Below are 27,171 nucleotides of genomic sequence, written 5' to 3'. Positions count from 1 at the left end.
CCCCTAATGTTGATTGTGCCTTCAGTTGCCAAGGCCTTGGGTCTCTCCACTGCTCCTCAGAAAACCTTCCACTTCTGACCAAACATTTGGACACTATCTCCTTTGAAGCCCCATGAAATATTAAAATACGTTAAAGATGCCAAATAAATGCAAATTGTTTTATATTTAAAGTGTGCCATGCTCCAATTACAAATTTTTCTTGTTACTAATCGATCGTTCATGTTTTCTGAACTTTGGCTTCATGTGCATGAAAGCCAAGCAGCCATTCTTTTCAGATTCTTTAAAATCAGGCCCTGGGCAAAGACCAACAACAATTTACTGTAACCCATTAAAGAGTGACACCTCCATTTCAAAGTAAAGAATGAACTTGCTAGGGTTGTGAAATGCATGACCCAAAGCACTTCAACCCGAATTTTTTTAAAAGTGCAGTTACTGTTGTAACATAGGAAACAGATCAGCCAATTTGCACACAGACATCAATACAATCTAGACCATCCAATCTGTTCACTAGTGGTATTAAAGGGTCAGATATTAATCCCTGGACATGGAGAAGAACTTCTTGCTCTTCCTTGAAATTGTGCTCGAGATCTTTTACATCTTATGAATGCAGTCATGACCTCAGTTTAACGTGTCAGCTGGCCAGCAATGCCACACTAAAGGTGCCCTATGTTGAAGCGTTAGCCTAGATTTTAAGCTCAAGTCTCTAGATTGGAATTTGAACCCACAACCTTCTGAAGAGAGAGTGCTACCACTGATCCATAGTAGACAGTCATCATGCAAACTTCAGGAAAAGACAAACGACTTTGGAAAGATGAGAGTCATCTTGACAGGGCGCAGAGGAGGTTCACCAGAATGGTTCCAGCATTAAGGGATTTTAGCAATGAGGTTGGGTAAGAGAAGCTGGGGCTGCTCTCCTTAGAGCCAAGATTGAAGGGAGATTGGATAGAGGCGCAGGATTTTATTACAGGTTTACACAAGATAGACAAACAAAAATTGTTGCTATTAGCTGATCTTACGAGAACATAAACCTGAGATTTGGGACAAGAGATACAGGGAGTGGCGAGGAAGACATTTTAAAACAAAGTGAGTAGTAATGACTTGGAACTTTCTGCCTACGAGGGTGGTGCAAGTAGGATGGACACTTGAGGTAAATAAACTTGCAGGACTCGGGATAGAGTGGGGGAAATGGGACTGACTGAATTGCTCTATTGTGAGTTAGCATGGACACCATGAGTTGAATGGCCTGTGTACCCTAATGATTCTATGACATCAGAACCATTCTGAATAAAAGCTGCTGGCTGGTCTGTTGCCTCGTTAGAGAGTCTGCTGCAATGGGGAGCTGGAAGACGTCTGCACACAGAAGCAACCATTTTCTAATCTATTCTTTGGAGAGTTGGATCTAGGAAGGGGAAATAAGTAGGGATTTAACAAAAATAGGCTTCCATACAGAAACTAACAGGTTCAAAACTAAACCAAAATATTTTACTTTTTCTTCCTTCCTCCCTGGTAAGTTTTAATTAGCGTTTCTCAAATAAATAATTTTAGGGTCAGCAGTGTTAAGTGGGGGTAGTTGGTGCATACTGTTTTACTGTGCTGCTAAAACTCAGACACCCATGCCGTTTCCTTGCCAATCTTCTTCAAGTCATTGTCTCCCTCACTGCAGAGTTTCATTGCTGGTGCACTCCATAAGTCATCAGAAACCAGATTGCAGTCAGCAACTAGGAATCTGGACCAGATCTACCTACACCCTCTGCAAAGGGGGCTTAATAACTGCACTCCAAACATTAAGTTACAAGGAGAATTTACACTTAACCCACCAAATTAGTGATTACAAACAATTTAAGAGTGATTTAATGGAAGGTTTAATAATATCACGAGGAACAGATAGTTCCATCCACTTCTGCTGCTTGGGGAATTCAGGACTAGGGAGCAATTAGTCTAAAGATAGAGCCAAACATTTCAGGAATGAAATTAGGAATCTCCTACATGCAAACAGTGTTAGTGTGGAACTCTGGATGATCAGAGATTAATAGATTGCTATCCATGATTTGTGCAAAAAGCAGGTATATGGAGTTAGGTCATAGCTCAGCCATGATTTTGTTGAATAGTAGGACAAACTCAAGAGACTAAATGACCTCCTGATCCTACATGAGAGCTTGCAAATCATCTACCACTGCCCCGGCCAAGATCAGCAAACCCCACAGAGACCAGGGAGTGAGACAGGGTCATTTCGAAATCTTCAGCATTATTCTTTTCAGTAAGGTGCTAATGAGCTTTAGGAGGATGGCTGGATTTGGTTTCATTAGATGATTTTTTTTTTTTAAATGACATTGCAGCAATAATTCAGAAGAGATTCCTCTTGAGATCAGCAGGTAAAAAAACAACCTGCATTTACATAGCACCTTTAATAAAATGTCCCAAGACACATCACAGCAACAGAAAATTGACACCGTACGAATGAGAGACTGAATTTTGGGGGGAGGTGGGGGAATGATCATTCTAAGCTCTGCCCAGAGATATCACATGTGGTTTGGTTGTCATGGGGACAACCCAGGTTGAAATCCAACTGCTAATTTCACGCTCTAGACCAAAAAGAGAGCACAGTTGGTCTGCTTTGACACAGACTCAGACTAAAAGTCTGAGAGAATGAGGAAAACATCTGCTGCTGCATCAAGCAGAGGGAAAGACTGTTTTTGTGTTAACCACCATCACAATGCTGGAGAGAATGGATTTCCTGTTTGAAGAGAAGAGCTTTGTTGAGTCTTAAAGACTCTAGAGTCACCAGAGTGTGCCTTGTGGCTGGAAGTCAGTTTGATGCTCAGGAGATTGAGTGGAGCAATTTTCAAATGAGACACTGACGTACTCTGGTGTTGCAGGGAGAAGAGACCTGCAGAACAGTCAGGTGTTTGGGATTTTATCTACAAAGTTACAAATTTGCTGGGAGCGTGACCGAAGGGACAAAAATAACTTGGGATTTTCGGTTGTGTTAATGTTAATTAGTTAATTGGGAAAGTAACTTTTCTTTAGTTTTGCATAAGAGTTGCCCAGCACTGTTTAGTCGATGTTGATTTTAGTTTGTTACAACAAAATTTAAACTTGAAATCTTGTGCAATTCTTTTCATCGGATGTTGGGAAAGCCATATTTCTTTAAAAGTTATCAGTCTCTATGGGGATTGTGACAACACCATAGGAGATATTAGGTGACCGAAAGCTTGATTAATGGGGTAGGTTTTAAGCAGCTTCTGGAAGGAGGAGAGGCAGAGAAGTTTAGGAAGGGAATTTCAGAGTTTATGACCTCAGCAAGTCCAGTAGATTGTGCTGCAAAAATAAAGATTTGAATTTCTATAGCACCTTTCACAATCACCAGTGTCTCAATGTCTTACAACTGGTGAAGTGCTTTTGAAGTGTTGTCAACTTTGTAATGTGGGAAAGATGGCGGCTAGTGTGTACATCAAGTTCCCACAAACCACAATCACCTAGACCAGGGAACAATTCTTCTTGTTTGCCTAATTAGTTAGCATATATGACAGAAAAATGGCCATCAGGTGAAAGAACCCCTTCAATGAAGCCCATTTGAGACAGGTTAGTAGAATAGGCAAGACAGATCAATTCAGGGAACAGTGAAGGTAAAACCACCAAAATGAGGGAGCAACAGGTTGGGAAAGATAGATCTAGGGTGTTAACATGGGCAGCAGAGCTTTAGATGAGCTCATGGTTACAGTTGGTGGGAGGCCAGCCACAGGAGTACTGGAATAGCTGTGCCTGGATGGTATTGAAATACCAGTGAGCACTAGCCCTTTGTTATCTGTCAACCAACTTATCATCAATGCTATCACAGTTTAATCAACACTTAATTAGGAGGCATGGAACTGATCAATATCTTTATGTCCAAGCTTCAAGGGTTGAACAAATCTCATGTATTAGTCAAATTGAGAAAATCTGCTGGGGTTCCTGTAATCACTATTTTCCAACACTAGTAAAACCTACCTTGGGGCAAAATTATTGTTGTCATTCCAGTCCTACCCCAGACCTCCAATATTTAGATCGGCTCAAATAACAATTTGATGCATTAATGCAGGCTGGCATTAATCCTCACTGTTGGTGAGAATCCTGGCTGTTTCTCATCTTGTTTCACCATCCAGCTCAAAAATCAAATTTTCAGAGACTTTTCCAGAAGAGAAACAGCTTTTGACACAATGATTAGGTTCAAAATAAGTTGCTGGAATGATCAGAGATGTGTCTACCCACACCACTGCTGAACAGTCATCCACTCCCTCTTCTGCTCAACCTCTAGTCTGCTGAAGCAGTATAGCCAAAAGAAATCCTCTGAGGTGGTAAGGAAATTAGCTTGCTGAACACAAACTCAGGTGTTCCATTATTAGTCAGGCTCATTAAAATGGGGTGAAAAACTCAGTAGAAAATTGTTGAGGCATCTACTAGTGGAATAATTTGTAATCATAGTTTACGATTAGGAGGAAACCAGTCAGCCCCTTGAGCCCATTCCACCTTTCAATATAGACTGTTTGGTATCTCAACCCCATTGACCAGTCTTGGTTCTGTAACCCTTCAGCATCCCTTCCTAACAAAAATCTGGTTTCCCCTGCTTCACAGGAGGTGGTGCAGTAAAACAAAGACAAGACCTAGCGGGGTGTAAAAGAAAAAATGAAGCCAAGGAATGAATACTATTGTATTAGTTTACTATTTATAGACATAATCCAACTAACCTGTCGATTGAAAGACCCCAGGATTACACTGACAGTATCGTGAGGCAAATGCTTCCATCATTCGATCTATTTTCTGTGCCTCACCTGGCAACCTGAAGCTCCATAGAAACTGCCTGTCACCATAAAAAAACAAAATGGACAGCTGTGAGCACCAGTCATTTAAGATCAGAGTGAAGAGGTGCTGAGGGCTTATTGATTGCAATGAGCTCCACAAAGCATTTAGTCGCTCAGTACTTGAGCAGCTTGAAGCTACCATTAACTAGAATGTTCTCTCATCTTTTAAAAGTATTCATGGTTTAATAAAACTCAACATAATTACAAAATGTAAAAATCTAGCCCTCCGACATACAAAAACATGAACAAATCTTTGCTGATGTGATATAAGAATTATTGCTGGCATATGGCTTCTATTAAAAGTAAAGTTTATTTATTAGTCACAAGTCTTACATTAACACTGCAATGAAGTTACTGTGAAATTCCCCTAGTCGTCACACTCCAGCGCCTGTTCGGGTCAACGCACCTAACCAGCATTCAGATTGTGGGAGGAACTGGAGCATCCAGAGGAAACCCACGCAGACACAAGGAGAACGTGCAAACACCACACGGACAGTGACCCAAGCCGGGAATCGAACCCAGGTCCCTGGCGCTGAGACAGCAGTGCTAACCACTGTGCTACCATATGTAACTGGTTTTAATTCATAAAAAGCAACATAAAGACAGGTCCATGTTAGTGTTGGTTCTGCACGAGCAGATGTCCTATTCGCATAATAGAATTTGCATTTATACTGTGGTTTTCACCTCGGTGTCCAAAACTCTGTATAGCCAATGAAATACTTTTTGAAGTGTATTTATTATTGTAATGTAGGAAACATAGCAGCCAACCTGAGCACAGCAAGCTCCCAGAAACAGCAATTATAACTACCGGGTAATCTGGTTGAGTCATGCTGATTACCATGGGGAGCTCTCATGCTCTCCTTTGGCTATTGCCAGAAGATCTTGTACATCTGAATGTCCACCCGAGGGGGCAGCCAGAGCTCCTCAGTTAACATCTCACGCAATAGTGCAGCACTCCCTTAGCCTGGAGTGCTAGTCTGGATTATGTGCTCAAGTCTCTCGAGTCGGGCTTGAACCCACAAACTTCCACCTTGGGGGCAGCCACTAAGTGCTGGAGTGTGACGACTAGGGGAATTTCACAGTAACTTCATTGCAGTGTTAATGTAAGACTTGTGACTAATAAATAAACTTTACTTTTAATAGAAGCCATATGCCAGCAATAATTCTTGTATCACATCAGCAAATGTCAACTCTTCTCCTATACTCCCTCATGCACCTTGCTAAATAAGCTCAGAGTAGCCAAGGCCCTCTGCACAACCAGCCTCCTCTGCTGGGGCTTCATTACAAACCCCTGATGCACTTGGTGAAATACAAACAATGCTGCACATTACCGAGAAATGCATTCCCTCTGCAGACTAAGTGGCCAGGTAATCACCTTAAACTCAGCAAATTGAGAGGCTATCATTTGGCTTCGAGGATTTGCATTCGTTAAATAAAATAAATCCCCCTTTCAAGTACTCCTCAGAGAGGAGATATTATGCAGGAAGCTGTAAAATAATAGAGCACTGTTTGAGAGTATATAAACCCAACAAGAATGTTCATGCACTGGATTTTAAATCATTTTAAACTTGTACTTAGCACTTTGGCGGGGGGGGCAGTAAAACAAACCTCAGAGCTTGAACTAAGTGAAGGTCGGCAAACTCATGAAGCTCAACAAATGCTTGAAGAACTTTGAGGTTAAATTCATCTCTGCAACGAGAAAAAACATAGTGCGTTTAATATTCTTGCAATTCTACAAATTTGGTCAGTTGTGCCTGTGCCAACTCTGAGCAATTCAACTACTCATCCCATTCCCTCCTGCACTCTCCCCATAGGTGTGAAAAATTTCCCTTTTAAACATTTATCCAATCCCCTTTAGAAAGTTATGACTGATCAGCTTCCAGTACATTCCAGACCACAACTCGATGTGTTTTTTTTTAAATTCTTCGCTCTCTCTGGCTAACCCTCCCATCAGTAAAGTTGCTTCTCCTTATTTTAATCACATCAATGCTACTCAAAATTATAACATCTCAAATTCACTTTTAGTTTGAAACGAACAGAAAAATGATGCTTCTGCATTAAATAAGTTTTAATGTTTTCACTCATGGGATGTGGCTAGGCCAGCATTTATTGCCCATCCCTAATTACTCTCAAGGTGGAGTGGTAAAGCCACCATGAACCACTGCAGCCCATGTGGTATAGGTACACCCACACAGTACTGCTATGATCTTGATCCCTATTAACATAGATGTCTGCAATAACCATAGGGTGCATTAGATAAAAGTTTTTTAAAAATGAAAATGCATCAAGAAGCTTGCTTTCTGAAAGGGAGTTTACAAGAAAGCATAACATGATAGAATTTTTTTTTATCAAGTTGGAGAGTGAAGTAGTTGATTCGGAGACTAGGGTGCTGAATCTTAATAAAGGAAACTATGAGGATAGGAAGTGCGAGTTGGCCTTGATAGATTAGGGAGAGTTACTTAAAGGGATGACAGTGGATAGACAATGGCAAACATTCAAGGAACGCATGGGGGAACTGCAGCAACTGTTCATTCCTGTCTGGCACAAAAGCAAAATGGGCAAGAGGGCTAATCCATGGCTTACAAAGGAAATTAGAGAGATTGGCCAAGAAAAATAATAGGTCTGAGGATTGGGAGCAGTTTAGAATTCAGCAAAGAAGGACCAAGGGGTTGATTAAGAAGGGAAAATACAGTACGAAAGTAAGCTTGCAGGGAACATACAGACTGACACTAAGAGTTTCTATAGACACGTGAAGAGAAAGAGGTTGGTGAAGACAAATATAGGTCCCCGACAGACAGAAACGGGGGAATATATAATAGGGGACAAAGAAATGGCCAAGCAACTGAATACATACTTTGGTTCTGTCTTCACAAAAGAGGACACAAATCAGACGCCAGAAATGTTGGAGAATGCAAGATTTAGTGAGAGGGAACTACTGAGGGAGATCAATATTAGTAAAGAAATGGTGCTGGGAAGGTGGATGGGATTGAAGGTGGATAAATCCCCAGGGCCTGATAATCTACATCCCAGAGTACTTAAGGAAGTGGCTCTCGAAAGTGGATGCATTTGTGGTCATCTTCCAGGATTCTATAGACTCTGGAACAGCCTCTGCAGATTGCAGGGTAGCGAATGCCACTCCAATATTCAAAAAGGGAGGTAGAGAGAAAACAGGGAATTATAGACCAGTAAGCTTATCAGTAGTGGGGAAAATTTTCAAATCGATTACCAAGGGCTTTATAGCGGAGCATTTAGAAAGCAGTGGCAGGATGAGTCGGCATGAATTTATGAAGGGGAAATCATGCTTGACAAATCTGTCGGAAGTCTTTGAAGATGCAACTAGAAGAGTTGACATGGGGGAACCAGTAAATGAGGTATATTTGGACTTTCAGAAAGCGTTTGACAAAGTCCCGCACAAGAGATTATCATGCAGATTAAAGTGCATGGGATTGGAGGAAGTGTATTGAGATAGATAGAAAACTGGTTGGCAGAGAGGAAACAAAGTAGGAATTAATGGGTGCTTTTCAAATTGGCAGGCAGTAACTAGTGGGGTGCCACAGGGATCGGTGCTGGGACCCCCAGCTATTCACAATATATATTAATGATTTAGATGAGGGAACAAAATGTAACATCTCAAAGTTTGCAGATGATACCAATGTTGGGTGGGAGGGTGAACTGTGATGAGGATGCAGAGATCCTTCAGAATGATCTGGACAGATTGGGTGAGTGGGCTAATCAATGGCATATGCAGTATAATTTGGATAAGTGTGAGGTTATTCACTTCGGAAGCAAAAACAAGGCGGCAGATTACTACCCGAATGGCTGTAAATTGGGAGGGGGGAGTGTGCAGTAGGACCTGGGTGTCCTTGTGCACCAGCACTGAGGATAAGCATGCAGGTGCAGCAGGCGGTAAAGGCAAATGGCATGCTGGTCTTCATTGCGAGAAGTTTCGAGTATAGGAGCAGGGATGTGTTGTTGCAACTATAGAGGGCCTTGGTGAGGCCACATCTAAAGTATTGTGTACAATTTTGGTCTCCTTTTCTGAGGAAGGATGTTTTCGCTCGAGGGAGTGCAGCGAAGGCTGATTCTGGAGATGGCGGGACTGATGGATGAGGAGATATTGACTAGGTTAGGATTGTTTTCGCTGGAGTTCAGATGAATTGGGGGGTGGGGCTCAGACACTTAAAAAATTCTAACAGGTCTAGACAAGATAGATGCAGGGAGGATGTTCCCGATGGTGGGAGGAGTCCAGAACCAGGGGTCACAGTCTGAGGATTCAGGGTAGACCATTTAGGGCAGATGTGAGGGAACATTTCTTCACCCAAAGAGTGGCAAGCCTGTGGAATTCATTACCACAGGAAGCAGTTGATGCCAAAACATTGAATGTATTCAAGAGGTAACTGGATATAGCACTTGGGGCAAATGGGATCAAAGGTTGTGGGGAAAAAGCAGGATTAGGCTATTGAGTTGGATGATCAGCCATGATCGTAATGAATGGTGGAGCAGGCTCGAAGGGCCAAATGGCCTCCTCCTACGTTTCTATGTTTGCCTCCACCACACTCTAGAGCAGTACTTTCTAGATCTAACCCAGTCACACTTTGATCTTTGCCCAGCAATAGAGCACTGTCCACACAAATATCCCCACTGGTCCACTAATATTAAAGATAATACCAACAGCAGCACCATCCCATGAGCTCAACCATCTTGGCAGAGAATGGGGACCATGACCAACCTGACCTGTGAGGCTCAGCGCCACTTTACATATTGCATTTCCCCATGGAACCATGGCAGTCTGGGTCATGCATAAGTTAGAGGCTTGCATACGTGAACCCAAATGGGAAGAAATTCCAAAAATGCTCTTGGGTGTACAAAACACATTTTTACAGACTTCAAGTAAAACACACACCATCAATATCACCTCCCCCACTCCCCCAATACTATTGCTGTGTGAAAAACACTTTATCCAGCTCTGCAAACAGTGTACTTATCTAGTCCATAGCATCAGTTAATACAATTAGTTAACTCTCAGCATATAAATTCCTACTGAGGTCTGTTAAATGCAAATACTTACCTTTCACCCAAATAGTCACCAATGACTGTTTTATTTAACCCTTCTCCCTTGTATAGAAACTGGGAAATGTCTTCAGGAGTGTTCTGGAGAAGATCATTTTCGATTAGAAACTGGATCCCCTGCAATCAGGTAAAACAACAAGACTCAGAACAATTTTGGGCTTGCCAGGGCAGCTTCCTGACTGAAATGCTGAGGCCACCTCTTTTCCCCCTCACCCCACCCCCTCACCTTTTCTGAAGGTGTTGGGACACAACTTCATGGGCACCTCATCCAAGTGACCATTCATTCATCTGTAGAGGAGCTTGGACAGCAAGTACAGGCAAGCTGTTTTACAAGTGGAAGTAGCGCAGCTTAGCTCTCTTCGTACCCAACATGCAGACAAACAAGCAGCATTCAGCAGGGCTCACCAAATTGCAAACAGAAGCGGAAATCTTGGGACTAACTGGAAGGCCACACCTTGTCAAAGTTTCTAGAAGGAAGGACCTACATATCAGCCTTCTGGGTCATAAATAATCTCAGATAAAGGCAGGACTGACTAAACCACAATGTTCCCACAGTTGAATAGCATGCCAGCATTCACTACGTACACACCTGGGCACAGTCATGAAGAACACGGCTTGGTTAAGGGATGCTGTGGGCTGGGGGTCCCACAGCATCCACTCCAGTCTCTCTCGCATTACTCAATCACCTCATTTGCGTGCAGTAGAATCTAGCCCCCTCTTCAAGTTAGATGACCTGCAGTGTTCTGTACCAGGCCCATTCCTCTTCTCATTCGCCAAAGCATTGCAATCACATTACTGGCCAGCGTTCCAATACCTTGGATTTCAATCAAGAATCCTTTCTACTTTAACTACACTCCTGCCCGAGCATTCTCTTACATGCAAAATCAGCTTGGTTTGCTAAATAACTATCCATTTGCTAAGCTGCACATCTGTAAAATATTCCCTCAAAATTCTAGATGCAATTTGGTGACCAGATTAGGGCATACTGCACTCCTTCCGCTCGTGAAATTTCTCATCCGCTTTTCTTTTTTTCCCCCCCCCCCATCCTCAGCTGGCACCCTCTACTGTCAACCATTTGTCTACTGCCATCCTTGCAGCATCCTCACTTGACATCCCACAAAATCTCCTGTGCTCAAGGTTGTTCTATCTTTTTAAAAGAAACACTGCAAATTCCAAAAATATATACATACACTAAATTCCAAATTGCCCTCCCCAAATTTCTCCGTGCTTTTATTTATACCAACTAAGGCTGATCTTTTGTGCTCTCTCCAATCCTGGGGCTCTTGAACACCAGGCTACCCTTGTCACTAGTAGTGTTGGGGACTAAAATGAAAGCAAAAACACAAGTACAGAGAAGGCCATTTAGCCCTTTGAGCCTGTTCGGTCATGCAATGAAACCATGACTGGTGCCTCAACTCTACTGCCTTAATATCCCTTAATACACGAGTACAGCAAAATATCTACCAATGTCAGATTGAAAATTATTAAGCTAGCATCCATTGCTTTTGTACGGGAGTGAGTTTCACACATCTACCACCCTTTCCCACATTCTCTGCTGAAGGGCCAGGCCCACCACCCCCATACAATATACATACACAGATGCAGAACAATTACAGTCCAAATTAAATTCAATCCTGTGACGTAAGCATTGCACTTCTATTTCATTTATATTGCAACATGCAGTAAAATATACAGTGGGACACAGCTGAAGATATCTCATTGCTATACCAAATTGGAGCAGATGATACAGATCAGTGAAAAGAAACCAAAGAGTATAACAAATATTTTTTTTTTAATTCATTCAAGGGATGTGGGCTATTTATTGCCCTTGAACAGAGTGGCTTGACAGTATTTAAGTGTCAAGCACTTTGCTGTGGATCTGGAGTCACGTATAGGCCAGGGAAGGATGGTAGATTTCCTTCCCTAAAGGGCAATAGTGAACCAGATGGGCTTTTACAACAATTGTTTCATGATCATTAGGTCAGATTTTTACTGAATCAAATTTCACCATCTGCCATGGTGGGATTCAAACCGCCATCCCAAAGCATTGCCCTGGGTCTCTGGGTTACTAGTCCTGCGACAATGCCACAAGGTCACCACCTGATAAATTAAAATATCCAAACTTAAATATCCATTACCTTTTTGGGATCCATGTTGAATTTCTTTCTCCCCATAGCCATTTGTTTGTTCCTTTGAGTTGTCTTACTGCAAATATGAAAATAAGGAAAGTAGTGAGGAACGCCTCTTCCTATTTCTCTATGAATTCATATCACGGATTGACCATTAATGCAACCAGTTATTTGCCCTCCTCACCTCATTAAGAAACAGGAGAAATAGAAGTAGATAATTCAGCCCTTCCTAGCTGACTGCACTACTCAACGAGGTTTTTCTGATCTACCTCATGTCCACCTTCCTGTACTATTCTCATATCCCTTTACTCTTATTAGTGTCCAAATATCTATTGATCAGTCTTGAACATAACTGATTATGTTTGCGACTGTCCACTGTCATTCTTTCAGTATTGAACCGCATCACTTGAAGGTGGCAAAGGCTTCTCAGAGGGGTTCCTGATCCCCTGCCCAAAGTCACTTTTTTTCTGGAGATGCCCAGTGACTTAACCTCTGCCAATGTTCAAGTCACAGATCACACCTTCTGCTGTCATTGTGGTAACGCCGCCTGACCATAATATTATTTAACAATACAATCAGCTTCATTCAAATAACATGGTCATGAAGTTCCAGAGATGACGGACTTTAGGCACAAAAGATTAGGTTGGAGAAGTTAGGCTCCATCTCTTAAGCAAAGGGGATTGAGGAGAGATTTGATAGAGGTATTCAAGATCATGACAGGTTTACACAAGGTAGACGATGAAAAGATGTTCATTAGCTGAGGATACAAGGACTGGGAGGTCACATGAAGATTTTTGGGTAAGAGATGCAGGGGTAACGAGTTGGAACTCACTACCTACAAGGGTGGTGGAAATGAAGACGACAAATTATTTCAAAAGGAAACTGGATGGGCACTCAAGGGAAATAAATTTGAAGGGCCACAGGGGTAGAATGGGGAAATGAGACCAACTAAATTGCCCTATGGAGAACCAGCATGGATTTGATGAGCTAAATGGTTTCCTTCATTACCATAATTACTGACTGTAAAGCTCAGAACCTGTTTAGGTTGGTTGAAAATGGATTTGCGTTTTTCCTTTAATCTGCTTTCTGTTGGTGATTTCTCTTGTACCATACCCATATTACAGTCATACATCATACAGTCCATCTCTAGGGAGGGGAGCAGAAACCATAAAATCACTCCAGAACTGAAAGAAGCCATTCAGCCCACAAAGTCTGCACTGACCCTCCGAAAGAGCATCCCCTCCGCCCTATCCCCGTAACCTCGTGCATTTACCATAATCATAACCTAACCTACACATCTCTAGACTATGGAAGGAAACTGGAGCACCCGAAGGAAACCTGGCATGGAAGAATGTGTTGAGTTTGCACAGTCAGCCAAGGACAGAATCGAACCCGGGACTCTGGTGCAGTGAGGCAACAGTGCTAATTACACTGCCACCAGCAGATCCCACCACCAACCAATGGCGTGCCGCCTTCCACTGCTAGAAAGATGCTGCGGGGAGACCAGAGAATCTCATATGTAGATAGATTCAGATGTAACTACCTGGGGCTGAGGGTATAAGGCCACTGAAGCCCTACACTAGATGGGGCAGTTTTTGTACAGTGTGTGCAGGAGGGTTTCTTGACACAATATGTGGATAGGCCGACATGAGGTGGGGCCACATTGGACTTGGTACTGGGTAATGAACCGGGCCAAGTGTTAGATTTGGTTGTGGGAGAGCGCTTTGGAGATAGTGACCACAATTCGGTGTCTTTCATTATTGCAATGGAGGGGGATAGGGCCAATCGGCAGGGCAAGGTTTATAATTGGGGGAGGGGTAATTATGATGCGATTAGGCAAGAATTAGGGAGCATAAGATGGGAACAGAAACTGTCAGGAAAAGACACAAATGAAAAGTGGAGCTTGTTCAAGGAACAAATACTGCGTGTCCTTGATAGGTATGTCCTTGTCAGGCAGGGAGGAAATGGCCAAGTGAGGGAATCATAGTTCACAAAAGGAGGTTGAATGTCTTGTCAAGAGGAAAAAGGAAGTGTATGTAAGGATGAGAAAACCAGGTTCAGTTGGGTCGCTTGAGGGTTACAAGGTAGCAAGGAATGAGCTAAAAGAAAAGGGCTGAGGAGAGCTAGGAGGGGGCATGAGAAGTCCTTGGCGGGTCGGATCAAGGAAAACCCCAAGGCTTTTTACTCTTATGCGAAAAATAAAAAAATGACCAGGGTGAGGTTAGGGCCGGTCAAGGATAGTAGTGGGAACCTGTGCATGGAGTCAGAAGGGATAGGAGAGGCGATGAATTAATACTTTTCTTCAGTGTTCACCAAGGAGAGGGGCCATGTTTTTGAGGATGTGTGTGAGATACAGACTGATAGACTGGAGGAGTTAGATGTTGAGGGAAGATGTATTCGCAATTTTGAAAAACCTGAGGGTTGATAAGTCCCCTGGGCCAGATGGGATATATCCTAGGATTCTTTGGGAGGCAAGGGATGAGATTGCAGAGCCTTTGGCTTTGATCTTTGGGTCCTCACTGTCCATGGGGATAGCGCCAGAGGACTGGAGAGTGGCGAATGTTGTTCCTCTGTTCAAGAAAGGAAATAGGAATGACCCTGGTAATTATAGGCCGGTTAGTCTTACTTCGGTGGTCAGTAAGTTAATGGAAAAGGTCCTGAGGGATAGGATTTATGACCATTTGGAAAGATGCAGCTTAATCCGGGATAGTCAACACGGATTCGTGAAGGGCAAGTCTAGGCCACAAATTTGATTGAATTCTTTGAGAAGGTAACTAAGGGTGTAGATGAAGGTAGAGCAGTTGATGTCGTATACATGGATTTTAGTAAGGCGTTTGATAAGGTTCCCCATGGTCGGCTCATGAAGAAAGTAAGGTGGTGTGGGATAGAGGGAAATTTGGCCGATTGGATAAGTAACTGGCTATCTCAGAAGACAGAGGGTGGTGGTGGATGGAAAATTTTCAGACTGGAGACCAGTTACCAGCGGTGTACCACAGGGATCAGTGCTGGGTCCTCTGCTATTTGTGATTTTTATCAATGACTTGGAGGAGGGGGCTGAAGAGTGGGTCAGCAAATTTGCTGATGACACCAAGATTGGTGGAGTAGTGGATGAGGTGGAGGGCTGTTGTAGGCTGCAAAGAGACATTGATAGGATGCAGAGCTGGGCCGAAAAATGGCAGATGGAGTTTAACCCTGATAAGTGCGAGGTGATTCATTTTGGTAGGACAAATTTGAATGCGGATTACAGGGTCAACGGCAGGATTCTGAGGAATGTGGAGGAACAGAGAGATCATAGCACATAGAAAAAATACAGCACAAACAGGCCCTTCGGCCCACAAGTTGCGCCGGTCATGTCCCTACCTACCTAGGCTTATATATAGGCTCACCTATAACCCTCAATCCTATTAAGTCCCATGTACTCATCCAGAAGTCTCTTAAAAGACCCTATCGAGTTTGCCTCCACCACCATTGATGGCAGCCGATTCCACTCACCCACCACCCTCCGAGTGAAAAACTTACCCCTGACATCTCCTCTGTACCTACTCCCCAGCACCTTAAACCTGTGTCCTCTCATAGCAGCCATTTCAGCCCTGGGAAAAAGCCTCCGAGAATCCACACCATCTATACCTCTCAACATCTTGTACACCTCTATCAGGTCACCTCTCATCCTTCATCTCTCCAAGGAGAGAAGACCAAGCTCCCTCAGCCTATCCTCATAAGGCATGCCAACCAATCCAGGCAATATTTTTGTAAATCTTCTCTGCACCCTTTCAATCATTTCCACATCCCTCCTGTAATGAGGCGACCAGAACTGAGCACAGTACTCCAAGTGGGGTCTGACGAGGGTCTTATAAAGCTGCATCATCATCTCCTGACTTCTAAATTCAATCCCTCGATTGATGAAGGCCAGCACACCATACGCCTTCTTAACCACCTCCTCTACCTGCGAGGCCGATTTAAGAGTCCTGTGGACCCGGATCCCAAGGTCCTTCTGATCCTCTACACTGCTAAGAGTCTTACCCTTGATATTATACTCCTTCATCCCATTTGACCTGCCAAAATGGACCACTACACATTTATCAGGGTTGAAGTCCATCTGCCACTTCTCCGCCCAGTCTTGCATCCCATCTATGTCACGCTGCAGCTTCTGACATCCCTCCAACCTATCCACAACACCACCAACCTTCGTGTCGTTGGCAAACTTACCAACCCATCCCTCCACTTACTCATCCAGGTCATTTATGAAAATGACAAACAGCAAGGGTCCCAGTACAGATCCCTGGGGCACTCCACTGGTGACCGACCTCCATTCAGAAAAAGACCCATCTACAACCACTCTCTGCCTTCTGCGGGCAAGCCAGTTCTGGATCCACAAGGCAACAGCCCCTTGGATCCCATGCCCTTTCACTTTCTCGAGAAGTCTTGCATGGGGGACCTTATTGAACGCCTTGCTGAAGTCCATGTAAACCACATCTACTGCTTTTCCTTCGTCAATGTGTTTAGTCACATTTTCAAAGAACTCCACCAGGCTAGTAAGGCACGATTTGCCTTTGACAAAGCCGTGCTGACTACTTTTGAGCATACTAAACTTCTCTAAATGTTCATAAATACTGTCCCTCAGGATCTTCTCCATCAACTTACCAACCACTGAGGTTAGACTCACCGGTCGGTAATTTCCTCGGCTAACCCTATTCCCTTTCTTGAATATAGGAACCACATCTGCAATCCTCCAGAACCTCTCCCGTCTCCATCGACGACGCAAAGATCATCGCCAGAGGCTCTGCAATCTCTTCCCTCGCCTCCCACAGTAACCTGGGGTACATCCCATCCGGTCCTGGCAACTTATCTATCTTGATGCTATTCAAAATTTCCAACACATCCTCTTTCTTAATGTCCACATACTCAATCTTTTCAGGCCGCCTCAATCCTGTAGTACAACCACCCAGGTCTTTTTCCACCGTGAATACCGAGGAAAAATATTCATTAAGCACTTCTGCTATTTCTTCCGGTTCTGTACAGACTTTCTCACCTTCACATTTTATAGATCCTATTCCTTCACATCTCATCCTTTTACTCTTCACATATTTATAGAACGCCTTAGGGTTCTCCTTAATCTTATCTGCCAAGGCCTTCTCGTGACTCCTTCTGGCTCTCCTAATTTCTTTCTTAAGTCCCTTCCTACAAGCCGTATACTCTAGATCCCCATCATCGCCTAGCTCTCTGAACCTTTTGTACGCTTTCCTTTTCTTTGTGACTAGGTTCAGCGCAGCTTTCGTGCACCACGGTTCCCGTAACCTACCAACATCTCCCTGTCTCATTGGAACATTGTCATGCAGAACTCCAGACAAACATTCCTTGAAAATCTGCCACCTTACTTCGGTACTTTTCCTCGAAAATGCCTCCTTCCAATTTATGCCTCTAATCTCCTGCCTGATGGCTTCATATTTCCCCTTACTCCAGATAAACACTTTCCTAGCTTGCCTGATCCTATCTCTTTCCAATGCTAGCGTAAAGGAGAGAGAGTTATGATCACTATCCCCAAGATGCTCCCCCACTGAGATCCGACACCTGTCCAGGCTCATTAGCCAGTACCAGATCGAGTACAGCCTCTCCTCTTGTAGGCTTATCCACATGCTGTGTCAGGAAACCCTCCTGAACACATGTAACAAACTCCTCCCCATCCAAACCCCTTACCCTAGGGATATTCCAATCGATGTTTGGGAAATTAAAGTCTCCCATCACGACAACCTTGTTATTACTACATCTCTCCAGGATCTGTTTCCCTATCTGCTCCTCAACATCCCTGTTACTATTGGGCGACCTGTAGAAAACACCTAGCAAAGTTATCAACCCCTTCCCGCTCCGAACTGCCACCCACAGAGACTCCGTAGACAATCCCTCCACGGCTTCCACCTTCTTTACAGCTGTGACACTATCCCTGATCTTGGGGTTCATATCCACAGATCTGAAGGTTGCCACTCAAGTGGATAGAGCCGTGAAGAAGGCCTATAGTGTGTTAGCGTTTATTAACAGGGGGTTTGAGTTTAAGAGCCGTGGGGTTATGCTGCAACTGTACAGGACCTTGGTGAGACCACATTTGGAATATTGTGTGCAGTTCTGGTCACCTCCCTATAAGAAGGATGTGGAAGCATTGGAGAGAGTGCAGAGGAGATTTACCAGGATGCTGCCTGGTTTGGAGGGTAGGTCTTATGAGGAAAGGTTGAGGGAGCTAGGGCTGTTCTCTCTGGAGCAGAGGAGGCTGAGAGGCGACTTAATAGAGGTTTATAAGATGATGAGGGGGATAGATAGAGTTCAGAGACTATTTCCTCGGGTGGATGTAGCTGTTACTAGGGGGCATAACTATAAGGTTCATGGTGGGTGATATAGGAGGGATGTCAGAGGTAGGTTCTTTACTCAGAGTGGTTGGGGTGTGGAATGGACTGCCTGCTGTGATAGTCGGACACTTTAGGAACTTTCAAGCGGTTATTGGGTAGGCACATGGAGCACGCCAGAATGATAGGGAGTGGGATAGCTTGATCTTGGTTTCGGACAAAGCTCGGCATAATATAGAGGGCTGAAGGGTCTGTACTGTGCTGTACAGTTCTATGTTCCATGTACACCACAGCCTTTGGGAAGTTGCTTTCCGTCTCCATAAATTTCCCTGAACTGGCAACAGTATCTGCTATGCCAGGAAACTGCACAGCTTATGGAATGAGTCATTGCGGTATGTCTGGGTGTTGGTTTAATGACACGCCCCTCAACCTTAATTTATCATGTATTACATCTCAATCAAGGGCCATCCAAAAGCCAGAGGCACTAAAATCATCTAATGCTTTCCAAATCAGTCTGCTTGTCATTTACTGGGAGCTGAAACGGGGGTTTTCCTAAACAATGCAGTTTGAGGTACCCACAGGAGGAGGGACTTGAGTCAACTGAAGCAGAGAGCAGTGAAACAACTTATTTCTGGTAATGTAAAACTGGAGGAGGTCCAAAGATTTTAACATAATATTTTTCTTACACAGATGGTGGGTGCCTGGAACTCTGCTGGGGGAGGTAGCGGTAGGAGGTACGATAGTGAGTTTTAAGGGGTGTCTAGACAAATACATGAATAGGATGGGAATAGAGGGATATGGTCCTCGGAAGGCTAGGGGGTTTTAGTTATTGGTGCAGGCTTGGAGGGCCGAAGGGCCTGGTCCAGTGCTGTAATTTTTTGTTCTTTTAAAATTAAGGCACACTTCATTTAACACTCAATTCTGACCCTGTGGCAGAACCTCTGAAGCAAAGAACACAGTTCGGCAACTGAACTCCATTCTTTCCCTTCTAATTCCTCACTTTCTTTTCCTCCTCCCCACACAGTTATTCAACTTGTATTCATCCTCTCATGGGAACTCATGAAGTCTGCCCACAGTAAATGAAACTCCTGCAACTCAACAATGGTAGCCATTTTTTATGCATGGCTTTTCGTCCTTCTGCTATCTTTAACCTCTTCCAACACCAAATCCCTTCAAGAACTCAGCGCTCTCCAATTTGGCCCCAGATTTTCATCACTCAGTCACTGGTAGCCGTGCCTCAAGTTGTTTCAGCCCTGAGCACTGGAATTTGTTCCCTACACGTCTGTCTCACTCTCCTCCTTTAAGATGACCTTTCAAACTTCCCTGTTTGATCTGGATGTCTCATTATGTAGCTTGGTACAAAGCTTTGGGATGTATTATCACATTAAAAGGTGCTATATAAATGGAAGTTGTTGTTAAACGTAGGGCCTTGTTGGCAATGTGGCTCTGAAAATCTACAGGACATGAGATTCAGTTGCTGCAGAATCTTTAAAATTGTTAGCGTTAGCATCAGTGTCATTTGTCTCGCTCCGACTTGCACCCCTTTCCAAACCACTACCCCCCCAAACCACCATCACCTTACTCCACCATTACAAGTTCAAAGGTGGGAGAGACAATTAAATTACAAGTCCAGCATTAAATACGTCAAGTTTTTTAACCAATTCAACTCCAAAAAACACAAGAAAAATAAAAAAAATGTTGTTTGCTCTAATCCACACATGCAGGCCTCCCTCATACGGAAAGGTCATTTAGGGTAACAGTTTAGTTTCTAAAAAGCAACCATTGGAATGATGATCCCCTCATAGCAGGGCAAAACAGATCTCTTGCTGTAAAATTTCTATTGGGAAATATTACTTAAATCAATACATATTTGCAGAGAACATTTGGAGTAGTAAGTTGGTGCATTCATATTTTATTGATTAATGCAAATCAAGTCCTTTTTTATATAAATAGAGCCAGCATTTTTACAGTCGAATAAAACATCAACCAAAGCAACAACAGCATTCATCTTCAGATTCAAAAAGCATTCATGCTTATAATTTTACTGCACGCAGACACATCGCCCCATGTCTTCCTTAATAAAAGATTTTAAAACCATCTGAGCTGCAGCAATTGTTAGAATATGAACAGCCAACTCACCTCTCATCAGTGCAAGTCAGAGTCTCAATCTCACTCATTACCTCAGCTATCTCATCTTTCAGCCTCTGTAAAATAAATATTAAAACGTTAAATCTACAAGGCATTGAACTGCAGTTTTACAAGATAGCTTTAAGAGAGAACCCCAACCACAACCCCCACCCCTCCCCCAACAAGATTCCAAAATCCTGATGCCTCAAAAGATGAAGTAATTGATGAAATATAAGAGCCCAACAAAGCAAGCCTTATTCATGTGGCAAGCAGCTGTAGACAGACAATACCACAAAACTAAATCACTCCCCTGTTTTTCCCCCCTCTCCTGGGAATTCAAACCTACTCCCAGGACGAAAGGAAGAACAAGAATTGCAAAGCAACTGGATAATGCTACAGGAAAATCTGGGACAGAATCCTGAAGATTTACTCAAGGCAAGTGCCAAGTGATGCACTCTGCTCTACTACAGTTGCAGTTGAAGTGAGGGCGGGCAATGTAGAACAGCACAGTTAGATTTCTATACTTATCACATTGAACACAATTGTTCCCAAAGTATCATTATTTTGCACAAAGGAGGCAGTGAAAATGACAGCTTACAAATGACAAACCACTTGCCATGGTTATAGTGTATGCCGGAGGACAATGGGGTGCCCAAAACACAATAGCGTGGGACGCAGAAAAGGTCCGATTGTCTTATATTGGTTCTAGTATTAGAATGAGGATGTGTACTGTATTCAACATAGATTCAGATAAAATCCAACAGCGTAATAAATTTGTTTGAAGGCCAGGAAGCAACTGTAATGTCCCCGTCCCCCCCCGCCCGAGTGGATGATGCAATTAGAAAGAAAAAAGACAACCGTAATGACTTTAAGAGTCAGACAAGTTAATCAATTGAGCAGCCAGATAGCAGATTAAATTTAATATGGCGTGCTATTTTTATAAACAGGGAGAAGAAAGGGTAAATACACCAAATAATAGAACCTCAAAAGTAGCCGAGAACACAGACTATTTACTTTAATTAAAATTAAGGTTTATAAAGCTGTTTTAGAAAAATGCAAACATAAATAAAGACCTAGAGCAATGCCAACATGGACCCACAAGGACTGAGGAAATTCAAGGGGGTGGTTCCCCATCATCTCCTCAGGGCAACCAGGGATAGTCAATAAACAAGGTCTCACCAGCAACACCCATATAGAGAGCAAATTTTTAAAAACACCAATTTGGATGCAGCATTCTCAGCTATGACCTGTAAGGTTGCATTTGCCATTCCATATTTTGCAGAGAGCATAGAAAAATACAGGATTTGCAAAAATGCAAATGCTTTGCACAGCAAACATAAGAATGTTGCTGCTGTCACATCAAATAAAATGTAATCTTCTGCAAATATGCTTCTAAGGGGTTGCTACAGAGACAGAGTGCGCAAGCACATTTTCAATTAGGCAGCGCTTTTAGATGTGGAATTGTTCAGAGTGTTGATCAACTTCAATGCAGATGTGCATAAATTCAAATGGATCAAAGAGAAGATTAGAATTTGTGTCACCAAGTCCCCCTAAAGTTCCCGGTGGTCTCCCTTTCTTGATGGCGTCCTGTGCCAGCACACGTACAAGCACACTCTGGACAAGTTCTTTAATTTTAAAACATTTTCCTACAGCAGAGGTTATGCATTAATGCCAAGGAGATTGAATCAAGCTTAAAATCAATAGACCCAAATTCAATCTGACCTTGATGTAAATTGAGTCCATGGTAATAGATGCGAAGCCATATAACGTGTAATCAACATTAAAAAATATGGGTGCACAAATTACAACAACAACTGGTATTTATATGTCTTTGTCATATTAAAACATTGCAAAGCACCAAACCGACACCAAGATACATTGAGATATTAGAGTGGATTACCAAAAGTGTGATCAGAAGTAGTTTTTAGCAATAGAGACAGGGAATGTTTGGGAGCTCAGGCAGCTGCTGGCATGGTCACCAATGGTGGTACAATTAAAACAGGGCTGCTTAGAGGCCAAAACGAGAGGAGTGCAGGTTTCTCAAAGGGTTGTCAGGATGCAGGAGATTACAAAAGATGTGGAGTGGGGAGGCCATGGTGGGATTTGAAAACAGGGGTGAGAATTTCAAAATCAAGACGTTGCCAGACCAGGAGTCAATGCAGTCAGCATACACAGGGGTGACTGGTCTCGTCAAACATACAAATTAGAAGTAGGCCACTCAGCCCCTCAAGCCCACTTTGCCATTCAATAGGATCATGGTTGATCTGATTGTCACCTCAATCCCACATTTCTGCCTACCTTTATAATTCTCCTCATCTGTCTTAAATGAGTGACCCCTTATTTTTAAACAGTGACCCCTAGTCCTAGAACAAGATTTAGTGCAAATTAGAACAGAGGCAGAGTTTTGGATGACAGAGGATAGAACGTGGGGGGTTAGGCAGGTGTCCATTGGGACATTCCAATCGAGAGGCAACAAAAGTAAACATAAAACTCAAGGTGCTTCAACAGCACCATTATAAGACAAACAAAGTGACACAAAGCCAAAAGAGATAACATCGAAAGAGATGACCAAACGCTCAATCCGAGGTAGGTTTCAAGCAGTGTCTTGAAAGATGACGACGTTCAGGGAGGGAATTCCAAAGCTTGGGATTCCCAAAGCAACTGGGGGACATACAAGAGGCCAGAACTGGAATAACAGCAGAGAAATCAGGTACCAGGTTCAAAAGCCAGACCGACTCACCTCAATGTCAGCCATTAGTTCCTTCTTCCTCCGTCTAATATTGTCCAGTTCCTCCTTCTCTTCAAGTGATAGCTCAGGTGGTACTGCAAAAAGGAGAAAATTTAAATAAGAATTGTAATGCAAATTAAGGAATGAGAGTGGCAGGTTACAATCTTAAAACAAACATTGCAAATAAATATACCTGTGAAAAATACACACTGCAATTATTTGTGCTCGATTTCTGATCTAAGTGAAAATACCCAACAACTCCAAGTCGTCATAATTTTATAAGTTTCAAATAGAATACTTGTAGTTGCTGTACAATATTAAGCTCCTGCTGCAAGTATTAAAACCAGATCTGAAGAAAATCAAATCTCATTATACGGTCATTATCTCTGCAAGGCTTATTTCTCCAAGTATTTTGCTGAATGGCAGAACACCAGCTTCCAAACAAAAGACTAACCCTGACAACCAGAAGCTACACATCTTCAGATTTTGAAACGGAGCGTATGCTATAGCATTCAAAATATAGAGCCAGTGGTCCACAATGCAATACATCTTCCAGCAATTTCTAAACCAATTTCTCTGTGGGTTTGTCGACCAGGAACAATCGTCATCCCTCAAGCACCCATGAAATTCTGCACTGTGCAGCAGAGAAAACTGCTGCTGCAACTCAGTGCAGCTTTGTTCAGCCTTTGTCATTCGCACATCTTTCCTCTTCACTGTACCTGAGCAGCAGTACAGATGCAGTCAATATCCCAGACCTCTAACTGCTGAAAAGACAGATCCAATGATCACAATCACACATACACAGCCACGAGAGGTGGGAGACGAAGGCCACTCTCAGTAAAAAGCACAGACGAGTTCTGCCAATCTACCCAGACACCTGTTTGCTGCAGATCTTGCTAATGCAACCCTGATTTTACAGCAAAATGATGCTGCAGTGTTTAGCATTATCCCCAGCACGCTGCAGGCTGTACAAATCAATGTTTCTGTAATAAGACACTCCCTCACATTACAAGTACTGCTAACGTTCACTCTTCCAGGCAAGCTTTACTCATCAGTGGTGCCTGGGCCAATGCAACACTTTTTTTTTTCAAAAAGGATTAAATCAGGCTGATATATTGGGAAAGCCCACAACTAGGTCATAATAGGTAGATGATGGATTGGCAATGCTCTTGTAAGTTAGCCCCATCTCATTTCAAAGTACACGAAGATGTTCCTTTTAATTGAAAAAGCCTCAATTTTACAATAAACAGAAGCAGGCATTATACACAGACAGGACACCGAGTTGGCAAGTCAAAACAATCTCTTACAGGAAACCGCATTCTCCCAATCATCATCTTACTAGTTTCTCAGGGTTAGCTACAGACGGATTTTAAAACATTGCATGTTGTCTTTGAGGAATTAAATGTTTCCGAGGATGATTACACTGCAATGGCAAGCTGCTTCAATAAACGAACAACTGAACATCAAACATTCAAGGCTGGGACCATGAATGAATTAGACCCTTACTGTCATAGATTCAGTGTTAAGAGCCACCTGAAAGTTGACTCAGTGGCGAGTTTACTATAACCAGGCTGTCCTCAGTAGCTGTCAGTGCAGGAGGTACTGTTCTGTACAGCCCACACTAGTACACACCAAGAACCTTTTGGTAAGATACATCCATGTTAATGTTACATTGATCCTGTGAGATGCAAAGTTAATTCCATTGAAAAGAGACATGTCCTAAATACCAAATAATCCTCAGAGTCTGGAAATAAGAGCAGACATGTGTTCCAGCACACAGTAAATAGGACACTTGCCTGATATTCTAATGAAAAGTCCAGATCTGCCGAGACATTGTTTATAGGACATGATACACAATCAGTTTCAAATGAAGCCTTAAAAGAAAAACACCTTGGGTTTCTAAGAAGCAGCATGAGCTCCCTCAGAAGCAACAAGAGAACAACCACACTAAAACACATCAAGGTTGCCAGCAATAAGCAGCCACCTGGGTAGTAATCAGTTTAAAAGTGCCCCCCCCCCCCCCCCCCCCCAGGGGGACTATCAAGTTACTGGTGCTGCCCACACTGTTGATCAGGACAAATTGTACAGTCCATATTCTATTGGAGAGAAAACAGAATACAGCAGATCATTATTGTGAAAAAAATACAAAATGACTTACAACCCAAGTAGATGGAACACAGTTGCAGTAAATCACAGCAAAGGTCACACAACATCAATATAACCACAAGTGTACTTAGGATGTTACAAATTGCATCGATTTCCTTGGGGAATGGAAGTTGGACGCATAAAACTGGAAGGAGGAGGCCACAACTGAACTGCACCACCCAGTAATTAGGAGATACAAATACACACTTTTTATTTGAATATATACCACTCATAAGCAGGCTTGCATTTTAAATACGACATTTAACCTGAAAGTCAAAATAAATGGAATATTAAATGTTTGAAGCATTTCTCCCACAGGGATGTGGGTATATTTCACTTGAAGCTTTGGACCTGCATATCTAGACCAGATATCTGGATACACAAGTACATGAACAGTGTGATCTTCTCTAAAGGCCTGTGCTACATGTCCTCCTCACCCTTAGCAATCCACCCCCCTTCCTAGATTGTTCACCCCTCCCTCCCAAACCATTACCCCCACCCCCATACCAAACAATTCTCTTTCTGCCAACACTGAAGACAAAATGAGATTTTAAAAATCAATACAATTCTACGGAATGACTGATGAGTGATGCTTACGTGAGATGTCAGTACAGCATTACTTTTTCATCTTTGTACAATGCCCAGCTGAGGGGCCACTAGACCCAACATCTGTTTATAACTCTGAACTCTACTTGACCCAGCAATCAAAAGGAGAAAGCATTTCAAATTGCTGTGTGACAGTAAAACTGAAGCCAGCCTTCACTTCCATTTGTTACACTGACCATTCTAGACAATTGTAATGTTGCAATAAAATTAACCTTCTGTTCATTAATTGCATTACATACTTACAAAGTAATGATGGAATAAAGACAAAGACAGGCAGAGACTTGTATTTCTATAGCACCTTTTACAATCGCAGGATGTCCCGAAGTAATGTAGGATAGAACTATACCAACATATCCCAGATTCTCGAAGAGGAAAATAAAACCATGATGCATGAGGGTGGTGAGGAAATCAGACTTTTGTCATCATTCATGCTTCCAATTATCCTCAGTCAGATTTCTGGATATGACACCAACATTTCCAGATGTCTGCACTTAGTCATAAAAATGTAGTGGTAATCATCATACTGGTAAAGCCCAACACAGCCAAGCCCTAAGGCAGCTTGTTTATTGTGAAACGAACCTAAATAATGACTTGCATTTATATATATATATATTTATCACCTTTAACATCAAAATGTCCCAAGGCATTTCACAGGTGTATTATCAGATAAAGGTTTGACACTGAGCCACTGAAGGCAATATTAGACCAAAAAACTAGGACAAAGAGAAGGCTTTCTAAGAGTGTGTTGAAAAGGAGGAAAGAAAGAGAAAGTCGGAGAGTTAGGGAAGGTACCCCAGAGATTAGAACCCAGATAGCTGAAAAGCACAGCAGCCAAAAAAGAAAATCAGGATATACAAGAGGCCAGAATTGGAGTAATGCAGAGATCTCAGAGGATTACAGGACTGGAGGAGATTAGAGATAGGGAGGGGCAAGGCCATAGAAGGATTTGATCCCAAAGATATGAATTTTAAATTTGAGGTGTTGCTGGATCAGGAGTCAGTGTATTCAATGAGCATTTAGGATAAGGAGCAATAGTCAAACGTTAATCTGTTCATTGCTGAATTAGGCAAGTAATTTCTCTCCTTCTGAAGGCACAAACCCATTACTGGATTTCACTGACATAGGAACAGTGAACATAGGAGCAGGGATAGGCCATTCAGCCCTTCATACCTGCTCTGTCATTCAACAAGATCATG

The 27,171-nt window shown here is 42.8% G+C and overlaps 1 protein-coding gene across 1 annotated transcript in view; it reads right to left on the bottom strand.

Moving 5' to 3' along the window:
* The window catches only part of cyth3a (cytohesin 3a), an 83,006-nt gene that overhangs the window by 15,976 nt on the left and 39,859 nt on the right, over positions 1-27,171 (bottom strand). Inside the window, exons 2-7 of the mRNA XM_078240605.1 lie at positions 23,237-23,319; positions 20,509-20,573; positions 12,047-12,113; positions 9,907-10,025; positions 6,447-6,527; positions 4,725-4,837 (exon numbers count right to left, since the gene is read on the bottom strand). Of these exons, the coding sequence (XP_078096731.1) occupies positions 4,725-4,837; positions 6,447-6,527; positions 9,907-10,025; positions 12,047-12,113; positions 20,509-20,573; positions 23,237-23,319 (528 nt within the window). The remainder of the gene's footprint in view (positions 1-4,724; positions 4,838-6,446; positions 6,528-9,906; positions 10,026-12,046; positions 12,114-20,508; positions 20,574-23,236; positions 23,320-27,171) is intronic.

This window comes from Mustelus asterias, chromosome 23, assembly GCF_964213995.1.
Source record: "Mustelus asterias chromosome 23, sMusAst1.hap1.1, whole genome shotgun sequence".
Classification (NCBI taxonomy): Eukaryota; Metazoa; Chordata; class Chondrichthyes; order Carcharhiniformes; family Triakidae; genus Mustelus; species Mustelus asterias.
This window is presented reverse-complemented; position numbering and strand designations above follow the sequence as displayed.